This window comes from Selaginella moellendorffii, unplaced genomic scaffold (genome assembly GCF_000143415.4).
Source record: "Selaginella moellendorffii unplaced genomic scaffold, v1.0 SELMOscaffold_100, whole genome shotgun sequence".
In the NCBI taxonomy this organism is placed as follows: Eukaryota; Viridiplantae; Streptophyta; class Lycopodiopsida; order Selaginellales; family Selaginellaceae; genus Selaginella; species Selaginella moellendorffii.
In genome coordinates, this window is record NW_003314361.1 from 229,695 (window position 1) to 244,763 (window position 15,069).

Sequence of the window (15,069 nt, forward strand, 5' to 3'; positions counted from 1 at the left end):
AGTTTTATGAGGTCCGGCGTTCGAATATAGTCAAGTGGAGTTTTCTGTTAATTGAAAGAATGGTTATTATTACAAACACCATTGGACGCGGTCAACTTGTGGTCGTCGATGACCATCTTGAGGTCGGATTGCTGTAAGGTCTTGGCGGTCAACGCCCCGGCCGGGCTGCGAAGATTCAACCACGCCACGATGTCCGCGAAGACGCGCTCGATGTTCTCGTCGGATTCACCCACGGTGAGGCCATGCCACATCTCCGGGTAGAGATTGAGCGTCTTGTCAGTGCTCCGCGCGCGCTTGTGTAGCTCCACGCTACACGCGGGGTCCGTGACCGTGTCTTCTTTCCCATGAACGACGAGGAATGGAAATGTGACCTGCGTGAAACAGACACGCAGCCAAACCAACGGCGTCAGCTCGCTAGTCATCAATTCGCAATCCAGCGCTAGTCCATCAATTCCAAACAGTTTCCATCAATCTGCTACTCCAGCATACAGGGAAAGCAATCCAAGTCGAGGAGAGTGAAGCGCAGTTATGCGTACGTACCTCGTCCAATCTCTGTTCCAGGTCTGTGCTCGCCACCATCATCTGTAGCGCCGTCTGGACCCGCGGCTTGTCTTGGTATACGTACGGATTTGCTCTTATCTGTTCATGGACGTTTAGTCGTGAGAGAAAAAGGATCACCCATCGATATCATACCTCGTCTCTCTTGATGGGGTCCTTGAAGGCGTGGTCAATGATGTTTTTGCTGGGAACAATCTTCCACGACTTGATCAGTGGAGACAGTCGCGTGAGGATGCTCACGATCACTGGGTGTGGCTTGAGTTTCTCGGAGATCTGTGAGAAAAACAAAGCACAAGAAACGAATGCCAAAAAGTCAGAAACGAGGAACAGTTCGCGAGAAATCGTTGCCGAAGAAACAGGAACGATAAAGAAACAGTGAAACGATTCGAGCGGAGCGATGGAGAGAGGGGAAGAGTTGACCTTGCACATCGGAGCGACAAGAACGGCTCCGTTCCAATCCATTGGCTCCTTCCTGTGGATCAAGAGCGCCACCGCTCCACCCATGGATTCGCCATACAGAAACCTCGCCTTGTTCTTGTAATCGGGCATCTCTACAGGCGTTCGATCATGAGAAATCGATCCAAGAGCGTTATAGTTACCTCGAATGGATCGAAAGTAGGAGCTGCAATCGTCCACCACGTCCGAGAATCTCTCCACAAGGCACACAGCTCCCTCCGATTTGCCGTGGCCTTCATAGTCGATCCCAAAGACCGCGTAGCCTGCCTGTGCCAATCTCGTCCCCGTGCCTCGCATGAAGATGCTACACTCGACTCCATAGCCTAGCCACGATTCACTCCACTCAGAAAAAAGAAATCAAAAGATTTAAGAACGGACTCACCATGGCAGAGGAAAACGAGAGCTTTCACTTCCTGGTTGGCAGGAAGCCAGCTACAAGTGAAGAGCTTCACCCCTCTCGCGCTCTTGATGTATCCCTGCCAAACCACAAGAATTAGGGGTCGCCCCAGAAAAATCCCATGCTTGTACCGATTGGAATGCAACGCTGCCGCTGGCTACTGCCATGATCGATCGATCTACCTATAGATCGCCTCGACAATTTTCCGCCCTGTTCTTCGATCAAAGCGCGATTTTGGGTGGGCAAGGTGAAACAGGGGACACCATGCGCGTGGTGAGCAGCAAAAAAAAATCTAAACAAAAAAGAAAGCCGACGACCGCGACCGATGCGCTCGATCCCGGCGGGGCAAAGAAGAAGAAGAAGAACCCAAATTCAAAGAGAATATTCCCGGGGCGGTTTCTAGGGTTTGAATGGTTCAATCCATGGAATGGTCGTTAGGAAGCTGCTGAGCGTGGAGGAATGGGCGGGTCTCGTTCGATCTTGCAAGAGCGTCTCGCAGCTCCGGAGCGTCCACGCTCTCATCACCGCTCGCCACACTCTCTTCAAGGGGAACGCCGGGATATATCTCTCCAATGTGCTCATCCAGATGTATGGCCGCTACGACAGCGTCGACGACGCGATCCAGGTGTTCGACTCCATCGCCCTCAAGAACAGCCACTCGTGGACGATGATGCTCGCCGCTTGCGTCCACAACCAGCGCTTCGTGGAGGCGACGCTCATCTTCCGGAAAATGCCCGACCCGGACACTGTCTCGGGGGCGGTGATGATCGGGGTCTTCTCGCGCCGGGGAATGGCCGACGAGGCCAAACGCACATTCGATCGAGTGCCCAAGAACGTCGTGTCGTGGAACACTCTCGTCGCGGTGTATGCCCAGAGAAGGCATCTGGAGGAGATGGAGATCCTGGCGGAGAGAATGCCGATGCACGACGGGGTCACCTGGGCCACCATGATCGCCGCCTACAACCAGCTCGGCCTCGCAGCCACTGCCAAGGCGATGTTTGACTCAGTTCCCGAGAGAAGCCCACAGTCTTGGACGAGCATGCTCGTCTCCATCGCACAATCCGGCGATCTCGACCAGGCCAAAACCATGTTTGACGAGATGCCGGGCCGAGACGTGGTGGCGTGGACCGCGCTCCTCGCCGCCTCCGCCCACGCCGCTCACCTCCGCCACGCAAAAGCCCTGTTTGATCGAATACCCATGCGCGACATGGCCGTGTGGGCCGCCATGCTCGTGTCGTACGGCCGGCACGGGTTGGTCAACGCTGCCCGCGACCTCTTCCTGGATATGCCGTCGCAGGACGAGTACACGGTCAACGCGATGCTCGTGGCATATGCCCAGAACGGGCAGGTGCCGCAGGCGAAGGCCATGTTTGACTGCGGCATGCCGCGGCGCGACGTGGTAGCGTGGAATGCGCTCTTTGCGGCGTATGCCCAGGCAAGGGATACACGTGGCGCGCTCTCCATGTTCCAGCGCATGCCCATGTGGGACGTGCTTACGTGGAATACCATGCTGGCAGCCCATGCCCGCGAAGGGGATGTTGGCGCCGCCGGCGGCTTCTTTGCGGGAATGCCCGCGCAGGACATTCTGGCGTGGAATACCCTCCTGGGGGCGTACGGAGATAGTGGCCATTTCTCCCTCGCCCTCCAGGCCTTCCAGCTCATGGCGCACCATGGTGTACGGCCCGACGACGTGACGTTCCTGTGCTTGCTGCTCGGCTGCAACCACGGCGGTACCGTGGCTACCGCGCGGTGCGTGTTCCTGGACATGGTTCGCGACCACGGCATACCGCCCATTAAGCTTCACTACAGCTGCTTGGTGGATGCATTGGGACGATCTGGGCACTTGGAAGACGCGGAGGACCTGATTGCGAGCATGCCCTTCATGCCGGATGATGTGGACTGGCACTGCTTGCTCGCGGCTTGCAAAATTCACAGCGACCGCGAGAGGGCGACTCGAGCAGCGCGTCATGCCGTTGGAATCGGGGAAAGCGATCCCGCGCATTACGTGCTCTTCGCGAGTATGCTCCGGACCAAGCAGCACGTCACTCTTGATTGCGATTGAGAGCGACCAAAACTCTGCGGAAATGGATCGCTAGGCTTATGGCGGAAGAGAGGAGTCGATGCAACAAGCCGAGGTCTCGGTGTTCGCGAGCTTAGTGAAATCCTGCGGCAACTTCAAGGATCTAAAGCAGGGAAGACACATCCACTCCCAGATCTTGCAATGGCCGTATTGCCAGAAGAACGTTTTTCTATCAAATCTTCTGGTGGAGATGTACGGCAAGTGCGGGAGCATCAAGGACGCGCAAATGGTGTTCGATGGCACAGCTCCACGCAACGAATTCTCGTGGACAATCATGATCACCGCATATGCCCAGAATGGGTATCTATCAGAATCACGCAGAGTGTTCGACTTGATGCCCGCCGCAAATGTTGTCTCGGCCACCGCAATGATCACTGCCTACAATCAGTACGCCTATCTCCGAGAGGCAAGAGAGATTTTCGATGTGATGCCTACGAAGAATCTCGTTACTGGGAACGCAATGGTGGCGGCATATGCCCAGTGTGGGGATCACAAAGGCGCTAGGGAGTTTTTTCATGGGATGCCCATTCGGGACGTGATCTCGTGGACGTCGCTCGTTGCCATGTACGCGGAGGAAGGCAGCGTGGAGGAATCGAAGCATGTTTTCGATCGGATGCCGCAGTGGAATGTGGTGACGATGAATGCGATCATCCAAGCCTATGCAGAGAGTGGCCGGATTGCCGATGCAGGCAAGCTCTTTCACGAGATGCCGGAGCACAACGTTGTCTCCTGGACAGCCATGGTCACCTCGTATGCCCAGGATGGGTATCTGGAAGACGCTAAGGCTATGTTTGCGAAGATTCCCCAGTGGAGCTCCATCACTTGGAATGGGATGATCGCGGGATATGCCCATAAGGGGTATCTACAGAATGCAAAGGGATACTTTGACGAGATGCCCGAGCAGGATCAAGTTTCGTGGACAACAATGGCGGCTGCTTATGGCGATTGTGGGCTTGTCAACAGCGCCAAGAGCGTGTTTGATTCTATGCCCCTTCACAACGTTGTTGCCTGGAGCACCATGGTGGAGGCGTATGCCCACAATGGCTGCTTGGATCAAGCAGGCAGCGTCTTTGCAAGAATGCCGAAGAGAAACCTTGTGTCATGGAATTTGATGATCGTATACGCGCAAAAGAAGCACTTGGAGGAAGCAAAATCGCTGTTTGAGGCTATGCCGCAGAGGAACGTTGTGTCGTGGACGGCTCTGCTCGATATACATGCGCAAAACGGGCATCTGGTGCTTGTAAAGGAGATTTTTGATCGGATGCCGCAGTGGGATGTTGTCGCATGGACCGCTCTCGCAGGAGCCTATGCTGTTAGCGGGAGCGTCGATCGAGCAAAAGAACTCTTTGAGAGAATGCCTGGACAGAGCTTGGTCACCTGGTCGTGTATGATAGCATCCTATGCCCAAAATGGGCATTGCAACGAGGCTCTGGAGCTCTACCATTTGATGAACCTTGGAGGAATTCCTGTTGACGATGTGGCCTTCATCGGGATTCTCGGCGCTTGCAGCCATGGCGGCCTCGTCGAGATTGGAAAGCACCACTTTGTATCGATGTGCACGGATCACTGGATTGCGCCATTGGTGGATCACTACTGCTGCATTGTGGACGCGTTTGGGAGGAGCGGCCGCGTGAGAGAGGCCCAGGAGCTCCTCGAGAGCATGCCCTTTCTTCCCGACGGTGTGGCGTGGACGATCGTGCTGGGTGCGTGTAGAATGCACGGGGATGTCGAGAGAGGGGAGTATGCTGCCGATCAGATTGTCAAGCTCCAGCCCGCGAGATCTTCGTGCTACCAGCTGCTATCAAACGCTTACAAGCAAAGATCCAGCAAGAGGTGATGGAAAACCTAGATTCTTTTCTAGAGAATATGCTAATAGAAGATTCTTTTTTCAGGAGAGAATATGCTAGATTCTTTCTAGTAGCATTTTTTAATGGCAAGAGGAGTGGTGCCAAAGTCCTTGTGCTATTTAGATTCTATTTGCTAGAGTTAGAGTGTTTGTTTATTTATTTCCTTGCAGCTCTAGAGAATGGAGAATCTTCATGGTTACCAAAGCGCAAATTGTAAGTCTTCTTCAGAGATTTAATCATTTCTTCTGAGGGGAAAGAAAATGAAAGCAACATTGCATTGCCTTGTTTGTGTCTCAAAATTCATGAAAAACTAACTCAGCCTTTTTTGCCATGTGTTTAATCCAAGCTGTTTAGGAAAGTAAAGTTAGATTTGAATATAAGGCCATTACTATAAAAGCCTTGTAATCACCTTTATAGTAGTGAAAATGTGTGCTCTACATGCTTAATGAGAAACTGTGTTCTACCCTGACTTGACTCCTAGCAGGTTTGCAACAAGTTGGTGACAAAGGTTTTAGAAGTCATTTTTGCAACTTTATATTATATTAGTTGTGGAGTATTTATGTCCTAAGTTAGACATCAGTATGTTAAAATAACACTAAATTCCATTTGACTCTATTTTGCATGCATTGGGATACTAAATGCTTTATGACTATTTCATTATCACTTTCTTTTGTTCTATATTTTGGTTCTTTTACTTTTAAGTTTAGTTATATTCCTTCATTCAATAGTCTATCATCACCTTTAGCATATGTATCCAAAGATTAAATTCTTCATAATTATCTTATAATAAATCATTATAAGGTAGAAAGTAAAAACCACATGCATTACACTCTAAAATCTTAAAGCCCAAAGTAAACATGGAAATGTCAAAAAAGAGGGGAATATGTTGCCAACCACATTGCCAGGGATCTTCATACTACTAACTGCTATCAAACGTAGAAGGGCGAATATGAAAAGCTAGATTTTTTTCTAGCGAATATGCCAATTGAAGATTAACATGCCAATGAAACACCTAGATTCTTTTCTAGTCAATGGCAAAGAAGAGAGGCGTTGGAGTCCTTGTTCTCATCATGGCGCTGTCCGGGTGCTATTTGCTAGGGTTCCAAGGAAAGGATCGCGGGGATCGCATTGGCGGTGGTGCTCGCCATGGCATCGAGCGCGAGCGATTTCTTCGCGTTCCACAGATTATCTGGGGTCTCAACAACCAGAAGATCGCGCTCGCCCGGGCTGCTCTCACCGCTAGGTATCTCAACAGGAGCCTCTTGATGCCCACTCTCAGTGCCTCGCTCTCCCATAATTCCTCCTCTCCAGCGCAGACGATCCCCTTCGACGCGGTCTTCTCGCTCGATTCTTTCAACTCGAGGTGCTCCGGGTTTGTGAGGATCGCGCGCGAGGCAGATGTGCCGGATGGAGCGCCGGCGGTGGAAGTGATCAAGGGAAGCGGGCGGAGATGGACGGCAGCTAGGGATCTAGAGCATCTGGAAGAATGTAGGAGGCAAGATCACGAGGTATTGGAGATTCTTGGCAAGAATCCCTTCTTGTGGCCGGATCACTGGGCGGTAAGGGAATACGTGACGATCTTCCAGTGCCTGGAGCTGACGAGCAGCATAATATCGGATGTGGAGTATGTAGCATCGAGATTGGAGCTGGCATCGAGCTCTCGAAATCCATCCTATGTCGCGGTTCACATGCGCATCGAGAGGGATTGGATGATCCATTGCCGGAACACCGAGAAGCGAGCGCTGGAGAAGGAAGGGAAGAAACTCTCCATCTGTAGCAGCAAGGAGGAGATCATCGATCGCGTGAGGAGGATCGAGAGTTTGAAGCGGCCGGCATTGGTATATCTGGCAGTGGCGGATGTTCTTCTCGAGGAGGGCGAGAGCTCTCTTCTCCGCGGCTGGGGAGAGGATCTAGTGCCGGTGGAGAAGAAGAAGCTGGGGGTTTTGGATCGCTACGCCAGGCATCCTTACTTGATCCAGGCCGCCATAGACTATGAGATCTGCCGCCGAGCCACAGTGTTCGTGGGCAACAGCTTCTCCACTTTCTCCAGCTTGGTGGTGCTCCAGAGGACTCTCGATGCGCCACACTCTTGCGAATCGTCCTTCGCCTACAATCTTGTGACGGACAAGGGCAGTGCGCGGCCATGGCTGGCCGACCTCTCCAAGGCATCGCTGAGCGAGATCTCGTATGAGTCACTTGAGGTTAGCTGTGCTGTGACGCCCGCGCCCTAACCCTATCGCCGTGGAGGAGGAGAGCGCGCGCTTCGCTGCCATGGGCGTGCCCGTGCCGCTCGGTAAGAGTTCGGAGTTTTTTGGAGGCTCTTACACTCTAGTTTTTTTCGCAGCTCTGGAGAATGGATCGATTGGGTGTCACGGAGAGCTCATCGATCTCCTCAGCAGTGTACGAACCGTGGAGCTACCGTTTGCTGTGCCAAAGCAGCTCTTCCGGGTCACCGAAGCTCAGATTGTAAGTCTCATTTCTTTGTTTTTCCGATCGTCTTGTAACTTCTTCCATCAAAGGTGAAGGATGTGCTTCACGCACTGCAAGGATCACCTGGCGAGACGATCTTATGGGACAAAGCCAAGCTCCAGTTCTATTTCAAACTTGGAACACACGTCTCCCATCTCTCGCCATCCAGCTTGCTGGTAATGCTACGGCCATTTCTTTCTGCGGCGACGAGCTCGAGAAGAGTCCAAAAGTTCGTCTCCAAGGCCTCCATGTCGCTTTCTCATAAGTTCCCGACGTTGGAGGCTTTCGCTAAAGCAGTTTCTCTGCGGCTTGAGGTGGAGTTTGCTTTTGATTTCGAGGCATTCCTGTAATAATCTGTTCTCTTTGCAGCACATAAGGCGTGCTGTCCTGGAGAAAGAGACTGAGGCGGTGCAAGAGCCATCGTCTGTCACTCTATTAAATCTTTCCGAGAGTTTGTCCTGGTATGCATCGCAGACAGTTTTCTGATGACCCTTTACTATTTTGCTTCATCTGCAGGGTCAGTTCCGCTTTCAAGTTCCTTGACCACGTCGTGAACAACGCTGTTCCGAATAACTTCTTTACGTATGATGCTGCCAACTTGTCTACTCACATCCTAACTTTCCTGTTTGACGCTTTGAATAAGTTCTCCTTGTTGAAGGATGGGGAGGTAGGCCTCCGATTCTTCTCTGCATTGGTTCTAACTTTGCTGCCTGTAGGAAGAAGCATATCGTACGCTGTTGCTGTTGTTCGTCGTGAGCCTGTGGCCTCATGTACAACTCCTCGATACTTGGCTTCAGGAAGGAAGCTTGTCGGATCCTTTTGGCGAGGTACATTCTGCTCCAAGCGAGCATACTAACGGCTAACATATTTCGGGCAGCTGTTCTTTTATGCCAATGCTTCGGCTTCAATCCAAGACACTGCATTTTGGCAAACGGGATACTTAGTACGTTATACAGACCAAACCGGGGAGGAGCGGCAGAGTCTTAGCTGTGCTTCATTTCTGCAACCAATTGCAATGCCGATTCTTTCCGCGGGAAAATCGTTGCAGCTTTTACGGCATTTTCAGAAGGAAGGCGTGGCAAAGGCATCTACTGTACAACTGATTCAAGCCCCAGAGACATCTCTGTTCGAGAACTTCTGCCTTTCGTTGAAGAAACTCCTCGTACAAGACAACCTTCCTCCCACCGAGCTGTCATCCCTGACTAAGATAGCCGCAGGGACTGAAGGTCATATATCCAGTACAATCATTCTGCCTTCATTGGACGACCATGGACTTCGGAATGCAGTGTTTTCGAATGATAAGGGCCACGTTGATCGTACGAGTTATCTTCATGGTAGCGGATGCGGGAGTATTTTGCACCGTCAAATGCTGGTGGATGAAAAAGAGTTGAAGCTGGTGTTCGCAACTCTTGCGGAGATATCTTCAGAAGAGGTAAGAAGTTTGATCGAAATTAGACTGAAACTCATTTCAAGGATCGTGGTGAGTGCACAGGAAAGTACCGAGTGCGGAGCGGCTATCTCAATGTTAGAATGGCTACAACGTGTTGACTTTCCGGTAACACCTTCATCAACAGTGATAGTTCAAGAATGCCTCATCAGCTTGATAACCAAGCAGGTATACGTAGCCTCCACAAGTTTGTAGCTTGGCTAAGCTTTCATACAGGTTAATGCCATAGGTGCACAGTTGCTTGAAAAGCTAATGGGAGAATGGCGTCTGATGGAAGAACTATCGCTTCTGCGTTCTCTTTACCTGATGGGCTCTGGTACGGTGTCTAATCTCTCTTCTTAAGAATGTTGATGGAAATGTGTTTCTTTCTCTCTTTTTTTTTCTTTCTTTCAGGAGACCTGCTGCAGCAGTTCTCGTTTGTGCTTTTCAATAAACTTGATCGTGGGGAACCATGGGATGATTTTTACGAGTTGAACACCATGCTACAGGTGAATGAGTAGTTTTTCCCTCTCTCTTTCTCTCATAGATTCATTTCGCGCTCAGGAATCAGTTCGAAGCTCTGCGGATGCTGCCATGTATTCCACTCTAGATTCTTTGGTTGTAAAAATGGAATCGCGCGGAACGGCGGAAAGGTCTCCAGTTCATCGTGTGCAGTTTACTGGACGTAGCCCAGTTTTTGGCATAGATACTTTACAAGACCTCCGTTTTGAGTATAAGGTGTGCTTCGCTTTCCTCTCTAGCATATTTCATTGTGGCTTTGGCAGGTGGCATGGCCTTTGGAGCTCATCATTGACAGTGATGCAATCAAAAGATACAACCAGGTGCGATGTAAATTTTCTGAGCTTAATAATCATTCAATTCAAGTAAAACAGGTGATGTGCTTCCTGCTAAAAGTGAAGAGAGCAAAGCAAGCTCTGGACAAAGCATGCCGATGGACGTGGAAGGTTTGCATTTACTTGTTTGAGGGACGCAATTCACTTGAAACGCTTTTGGCAGGGAGACTCTGATAGCCACAAACCACAACTACTTCTACAAATGAAGCTCATGCACTTCGTAAACACCTTGCATCACTACGTCATGGATCAGGTAAGATCATTTCTATCTTCGAATTGCACGATCTAAGAAGTTTCGTGACAGGTACTATACAGTTCGTGGCTGGAGCTTTGTGAAGGAATGTCTTCGGCAAGGTCACTCGATGAAGTTATCTCGTGCCATGATATGTACTTGATCTCTATTCAGAGGCAGTGCTTTGTTGCACCAGACAAACTGGTAAGTATACAAGGCACTGTATCCCTCTCACCTGACGCTACTCCATTCAGTGGACGCTGATTTCGAGCCGTGTGAAGTCGATACTGGGGTTGGCACTGGAATTTTATGCTGTCCAGCGTGGGGTTGTCGGATCAGCAGGCACTGCCCCTCGATCTCAGCTGGAAATTGACAACGTTGCCAAGCAGTTTGACGAGTGCATTGCGTTTCTTTTGAGGGTACGCTAGCTATAATTCTTACCACGTTCTAATGCTTTCCTCCTGTCTTCAGGTTTTGTCGTTTAAGTTGAACGTCGGACATTTCCCTCATCTAACGGAACTCATCACCCGAATTAACTACAACAACTACTACCTTTCCGAATCCGGGCAGCTGCTGACACCGATTCCAGACTTGCAACCGCACAGGCTGAAGAAGAACTTGTTTTCAAAGTAAAGGTACGAGGGATGCATTTCATGCTTGGCCGCAACCTTCTGACAAGAAGCTTGTAGCTATAATTCCTAGAGCTCCTACTGGAAAGAAGCCGCCAGGACACGAAGGATTCCCAGTCCGGTAGACAATGGACAGGACTTGCGCCGGGGTGCGAGAGTACGAAACAGAGTAGTCGTCACCGACGAGGGTGTTTTGGGTGGTCCTGCCTTCGGCTCCAAGACACAGCGGAACGTGAATTCCCTCGTCATTCACGCCGTAGGAATGGTCTATGGTGCTACGGAAGTTGGAAAGCCTTGCGGTCACCTCTGCAACAGTGAAGCTGTACGGTGAAACTATGCGCTCGGCATGCTCAGTGAGATAGGCTCGGATCACTGCGTCCTGCCCCGACTCGACACCCAGCAGGCCTGCAACAAGCTGGTGACAAAGGTTTTGGAAGTCAGCCAGCTCCGGATGTATACATCACTTTACCCGCTTGGCCGTGGAGCTCTGGAGATTGGTGTTTCCTCCGACATAACCAGTGAGGCCGATGTAAGGGATCATGTAAGAAGCGAGCAGGAAGTTTAGGCTGTTGGCGTAGACGTCGAAAGGAGGATTGAGGCTGCCACCCAGGGCTCTGTCGAAGAAGGCCGCCCAGTTTGCACGGCTGAGGTCCAGGACAGGACGGCGGAACGCGGCCGAGCCTAGAGTGTCCTTGATGGCCCTGCATGGTTACGTGGGAAAACAAGTGAGAAGAGCTAGCTCGAAACCCCGGCTACTGCTCGACACGACCCGAGAACTACCTGAGGTGGCCGATCTCCTGGTAGCCAAACTGAGCGGACAAGTCTCTGGTAAACTCATCCAAGTTTGCGAGCTGAGCTCCTACGGGAGGTGATCCTCCGCCGGAGAGGCCGGGGATGATAACGTCGAGGCCGTGTCCGAAAGCACTCCACAGGAAGAACTCGGCTTCCAGGTACTCGACGTTGAGCGCGAGCTGGAGCCCCTCGGCGTCCGCCTCGGGGATGCCAGAGGGAATGTAGGAAGCGTTCTGGGAGACGAGGCAGCCTTCCCAGGTAGAGACGGTCGGGGGAGAGCTACCAGCGACGAGCAATGCTGCTGCGAAGAGCAATACTAGCAGCGATGATCCTGTCATCGCAAGAGGAAGAGTTAGCGATGGTAGCAGCGATGGTCTTGTCATTGCAAGAAGAAGAGCTAGCGACGATGATCTTAGAGGAAGGAGGAAGGAGGAGAAGAGAAGCTGGAGATAATTTGACAGGTGATGAAACTCTGGAGAGGAGATTTAAATCCATATCTCCATGGACAAAGCTCTCACGCGGCGCGAATGATTTTCATATCTTTGTCCTTGCGTAGGCCGCAATGCCAAGGAGGTGGAGGCCTTTAAAAATATAGGTTTACCTTTGGCGTTATTCCCATAACATTCTTCTCTCCAAATTCATCCCATGGATGAGTTAGAGGAGAAGAAGGGGCAGCAGCTATTGGTCCAGCTCCTCTCGTGTGCGCGAAACAATGACGCAGCGCAGCTAGGGCGCCTCCTCCGCGCAGATCCAGCGCTCGTCCACGCCAAGGATTACGATGGCCGCACCGCGCTCCACATCGCCGCGCTCCACGGCGGCGCCGATGCCGCCCGGCTGCTCCTCGCCGCTGGCGCCAACGTGAATGCCACGGATCGCTGGGGAAACTCGGTATGTATTGGATTATCTCCTCCCTCGCTCGCGATCCAAGGCTTGCATTCTCGGGATCCCATCCCAGTGTTGCTTGTTTGACGCGTTGTTTCGCCTTCTTCTTAGCCCTTGACGGATGCCGAGGCTGCTGGGTTTGGGAATTTGGTGAGGCTGATCCAGGATTACGGGGGACAACTCCTGGTAAGAGCTCTGGGATTGCTCTCGGCATTTTTCTTGTTTTGATAGATCTTGGCAGACAGGGAATAGTGGTGTTACTCCTCCCACTCCACGAAACAGGGATTGGGAGATTGATCCAAGCGAGATTGACTTGCGACACAGCACTTTAATTGGAAAGGTAGGAAGATCTCCTCTTTTTTTTCTTCTTCTTCTTTTTGAGCGGTGGGATTTTTTTTCTTTCCAGGGATCCTTTGGAGAGATTCGCAAAGTCGTATGGAGAGGAACTCCTGTAGCGGCCAAGACAATTCTACCCTCTCTTTGCAACGACAGAATGGTGGTGTAAGTTTTCTACTAGAGTTCCATCTCTTGACTGACGATGATTTGTTTTTTGTGCTCTGTCCAGCGAGGACTTTCGGTACGAGGTCCAGCTCTTGGTGAAGTTACGACATCCAAACATTGTCCAGTTCCTGGGAGCCGTCACAAAGAAACCACCTCTCATGCTCATTACAGAGTTCCTCCCAAAGGTCCGGTAATTGTTCTTCTCGTTCGGTCACAGTCGTAACGTTCTCTAACACGTAGTCACGGTGCAGGGTGATTTGCACAGAGTTTTGAGAGAGAAGAGGGGCTTACATTCTTCCGTTGCCATCAACTTCGCGCTGGATATTGCACGGTATCTAGCTATGATGCTCCACCTATTTTAACTCTTGTGCCTTTTGTCTCCAGCGGGATGGCTTACTTGCATCGAGGCCCCAACGTTATCATACATAGAGATCTTAAGCCTCGGTATGTTTGTTATTGATCCTGGCTTGTGGAATTAAAATGGATGCTTTGCAGCAACATTATCATGGACGAAGGAAGCGAGCTCAAGGTGGGTGATTTCGGCCTGAGCAAGCTTATACGGGGACAGAATCCCCACGACTTTTATAAGTTAACCGGAGAAACAGGGAGTTGTGCGTGTCTAAGACTCTGTTATAGTTCATACTACTAAAGCTGATTGTGGTTGCAGATAGATACATGGCACCAGAGGTCTTCAAGCACGACAAGTATGACAAGAGCGTGGATGTTTTCTCCTTTGGCATGATCCTTTACGAGGTAACTCTTTCTCCTGGTGCAAAACGACTTCACGTCCTTAATGAATTGAATTGGTAGATGTTTGAGGGAAATGCCCCATTCTTCCATATGGAACCGTACTCTGCCGCTTCGACTGTAGCAGACGGAGAAAGACCCAGCTTCAAAGCCAAAGGATACACGGCAGAGATGAAAGAGTGAGCACATTAATCACTACAGAAGTTCTTCACTGTTGCTCACGCAAAAACTCCTGTGCTTGTGCTGCCAGGTTGATTGAAAATTGCTGGCAGGACTCACCAGCGCTGCGACCATCTTTCCCCACGATCATAGAAAGATTAGAACGATTGCAAGGATCGCAACAAGGACATCACCACCACCACTGGCCATTCGCTAAGTAGCTGCCAAACACATTTGTGTTGTTCTATGAATCCAAGTATCCCGATCAGGACTGGCTACTGCTTATAATGTAGAAGAAATTCAGCAATAGATCAGAACAACTCAAGCAAGATGGTGCAAGCCATTGTTACCGCGACATAAACATGTCTGCTACTTTAACCCCTGAACCTTTAGCCCATCCATAGACAATCTCCCACTCGCCATTACCCACGCCGTGTGCGCACGATGGAGAACGTCTCATGATCCCGAAAAAAGCCATAGCCTACGCTTGGCCCCTGGCTTCTGCCACCCAATGGGTCCATTGTCTCTGGTGCTCGACAGCTCTACGTTGTGGACAGAGCAATCGACGCTCTTTTTCCCTACTTTTCCTCCACCGGCAGCTGGCAGCCTCTGTTAGATGTTGAAGAGGAAGCAGATGTGGAGCTTGAGTTAATGGATGCTCACGAGGTGAGGGAGTTGGAAATACGTACATGCCATCCCATATAATGTTTATCCTCGCAGCTTCTACTTCAACCTCTTGAAGACAGGTTGGTGAAGAAGGGTGGCAAAAGGTAGCTTCACGTCCCATATACCAGGCAGCGACTTGTTATGGTTCATGGCAGGTTAGGCATCCGCTTGAAGACTCCCGCTTCATTGTGGCTTGGACGGCAGACCATGCATGCTGCTTCTGAGTTTGGTGTTCCAAATGTTGTTGTGTGCTCCGGAGCTTGGGGATTTACCTAACTTATGAAAGTTAGAAGTCAGGGTTGGGAACTCCTCATAGTTTACATGGAACCAAATAAATGGATTCGACCATATTTCATTACACAGGACTAGTTCTA

General features: G+C 50.8%; 6 protein-coding genes and 1 pseudogene across 9 annotated transcripts; 5 read left to right on the top strand and 2 right to left on the bottom strand.

Annotated features, from left to right (window-relative positions):
* Nucleotides 1–27: 27 nt before the first annotated feature.
* Nucleotides 28–1,748, bottom strand: LOC9638122 (caffeoylshikimate esterase). Of its 2 annotated transcripts, XM_002989702.2 has the most exons (7): nucleotides 1,543–1,748; nucleotides 1,397–1,490; nucleotides 1,158–1,337; nucleotides 979–1,109; nucleotides 694–831; nucleotides 541–639; nucleotides 28–371 (listed from the first exon to the last, which is right to left on the bottom strand). In XM_002989702.2, the coding sequence occupies exons 1-7, from the start codon at nucleotides 1,576–1,578 to the stop codon at nucleotides 48–50; spliced, it is 1,002 nt and encodes a 333-aa protein (XP_002989748.2). In that variant the 5' UTR covers nucleotides 1,579–1,748; the 3' UTR covers nucleotides 28–47. The 2 variants fall into 2 exon arrangements, with proteins under 2 accessions (XP_002989748.2, XP_024519297.1); XM_024663529.1 differs by having other exon boundaries at nucleotides 979–1,337.
* A 90-nt stretch (nucleotides 1,749–1,838) lies between these two features.
* On the top strand, nucleotides 1,839–3,473 carry LOC112342143 (pentatricopeptide repeat-containing protein At2g35030, mitochondrial-like). Its single transcript, XM_024663492.1, has one exon. It carries the CDS (start codon nucleotides 1,839–1,841, stop codon nucleotides 3,471–3,473), a length of 1,635 nt encoding a protein of 544 aa, XP_024519260.1.
* Nucleotides 3,474–3,531: 58 nt separating this feature from the next.
* LOC112342144 (pentatricopeptide repeat-containing protein At4g02750-like) lies at nucleotides 3,532–5,328 on the top strand. The gene has a single exon (XM_024663493.1). The coding sequence runs from the start codon at nucleotides 3,532–3,534 to the stop codon at nucleotides 5,326–5,328; it is 1,797 nt and encodes a 598-aa protein (XP_024519261.1).
* Nucleotides 5,329–6,330: 1,002 nt separating this feature from the next.
* Nucleotides 6,331–7,576, top strand: LOC9637653 (O-fucosyltransferase 23). The gene has a single exon (XM_002989647.2). The coding sequence runs from the start codon at nucleotides 6,370–6,372 to the stop codon at nucleotides 7,567–7,569; it is 1,200 nt and encodes a 399-aa protein (XP_002989693.2). The 5' UTR covers nucleotides 6,331–6,369; the 3' UTR covers nucleotides 7,570–7,576.
* A 12-nt stretch (nucleotides 7,577–7,588) lies between these two features.
* LOC112342130 (gamma-tubulin complex component 5-like) lies at nucleotides 7,589–11,128 on the top strand. 3 transcript variants are annotated; one of them, XM_024663449.1, is made up of 18 exons: nucleotides 7,589–7,631; nucleotides 7,683–7,804; nucleotides 7,858–8,121; nucleotides 8,177–8,268; nucleotides 8,324–8,474; nucleotides 8,524–8,634; nucleotides 8,685–9,239; nucleotides 9,300–9,422; nucleotides 9,471–9,570; nucleotides 9,648–9,742; nucleotides 9,798–9,971; nucleotides 10,019–10,075; nucleotides 10,127–10,198; nucleotides 10,251–10,340; nucleotides 10,392–10,523; nucleotides 10,574–10,738; nucleotides 10,791–10,954; nucleotides 11,022–11,128. In XM_024663449.1, exons 1-17 carry the CDS (start codon nucleotides 7,610–7,612, stop codon nucleotides 10,950–10,952), a joined length of 2,487 nt encoding a protein of 828 aa, XP_024519217.1. In that variant the 5' UTR covers nucleotides 7,589–7,609; the 3' UTR covers nucleotides 10,953–10,954; nucleotides 11,022–11,128. The 3 variants fall into 3 exon arrangements, with proteins under 3 accessions (XP_024519217.1, XP_024519215.1, XP_024519216.1); XM_024663447.1 differs by having other exon boundaries at nucleotides 11,009–11,124; XM_024663448.1 differs by lacking the exon at nucleotides 11,022–11,128 and having other exon boundaries at nucleotides 10,791–10,986.
* Nucleotides 10,965–12,245, bottom strand: LOC112342145 (annotated as a pseudogene).
* Nucleotides 12,246–12,248: 3 nt separating this feature from the next.
* On the top strand, nucleotides 12,249–14,390 carry LOC9637654 (integrin-linked protein kinase 1). Its single transcript, XM_002989648.2, has 11 exons — nucleotides 12,249–12,628; nucleotides 12,734–12,808; nucleotides 12,864–12,962; nucleotides 13,029–13,123; nucleotides 13,188–13,308; nucleotides 13,375–13,454; nucleotides 13,508–13,567; nucleotides 13,619–13,734; nucleotides 13,791–13,876; nucleotides 13,934–14,049; nucleotides 14,121–14,390. Exons 1-11 carry the CDS (start codon nucleotides 12,386–12,388, stop codon nucleotides 14,248–14,250), a joined length of 1,221 nt encoding a protein of 406 aa, XP_002989694.1. The 5' UTR covers nucleotides 12,249–12,385; the 3' UTR covers nucleotides 14,251–14,390.
* The last annotated feature ends 679 nt before the right edge of the window (nucleotides 14,391–15,069 follow it).

Coding starts and splice junctions, on each gene's coding strand:
- LOC112342144 (XM_024663493.1), top strand. CDS start 3,532: ATGCAACAAGCCGAGGTCTCGGTGTTCGCGAGCTTAGTGAAATCCTGC.
- LOC112342143 (XM_024663492.1), top strand. CDS start 1,839: ATGGTCGTTAGGAAGCTGCTGAGCGTGGAGGAATGGGCGGGTCTCGTT.
- LOC9637654 (XM_002989648.2), top strand. CDS start 12,386: ATGGATGAGTTAGAGGAGAAGAAGGGGCAGCAGCTATTGGTCCAGCTC. Junction 13,309..13,374: donor TTACAGAGTTCCTCCCAAAG/GTCCGGTAATTG, acceptor GTCACGGTGCAG/GGTGATTTGCACAGAGTTTT. Junction 13,877..13,933: donor TTGGCATGATCCTTTACGAG/GTAACTCTTTCT, acceptor TTGAATTGGTAG/ATGTTTGAGGGAAATGCCCC.
- LOC9637653 (XM_002989647.2), top strand. CDS start 6,370: ATGGCAAAGAAGAGAGGCGTTGGAGTCCTTGTTCTCATCATGGCGCTG.
- LOC9638122 (XM_024663529.1), bottom strand. CDS start 1,578: ATGGCAGTAGCCAGCGGCAGCGTTGCATTCCAATCG. Junction 1,491..1,542: donor GCAGCGTTGCATTCCAATCG/GTACAAGCATGG, acceptor GTGGTTTGGCAG/GGATACATCAAGAGCGCGAG. Junction 832..978: donor TTGTCGCTCCGATGTGCAAG/GTCAACTCTTCC, acceptor TTTTTCTCACAG/ATCTCCGAGAAACTCAAGCC.
- LOC112342130 (XM_024663449.1), top strand. CDS start 7,610: ATGGGCGTGCCCGTGCCGCTCG. Junction 8,269..8,323: donor CTTTCCGAGAGTTTGTCCTG/GTATGCATCGCA, acceptor CTTCATCTGCAG/GGTCAGTTCCGCTTTCAAGT. Junction 10,739..10,790: donor GCATTGCGTTTCTTTTGAGG/GTACGCTAGCTA, acceptor TCCTGTCTTCAG/GTTTTGTCGTTTAAGTTGAA.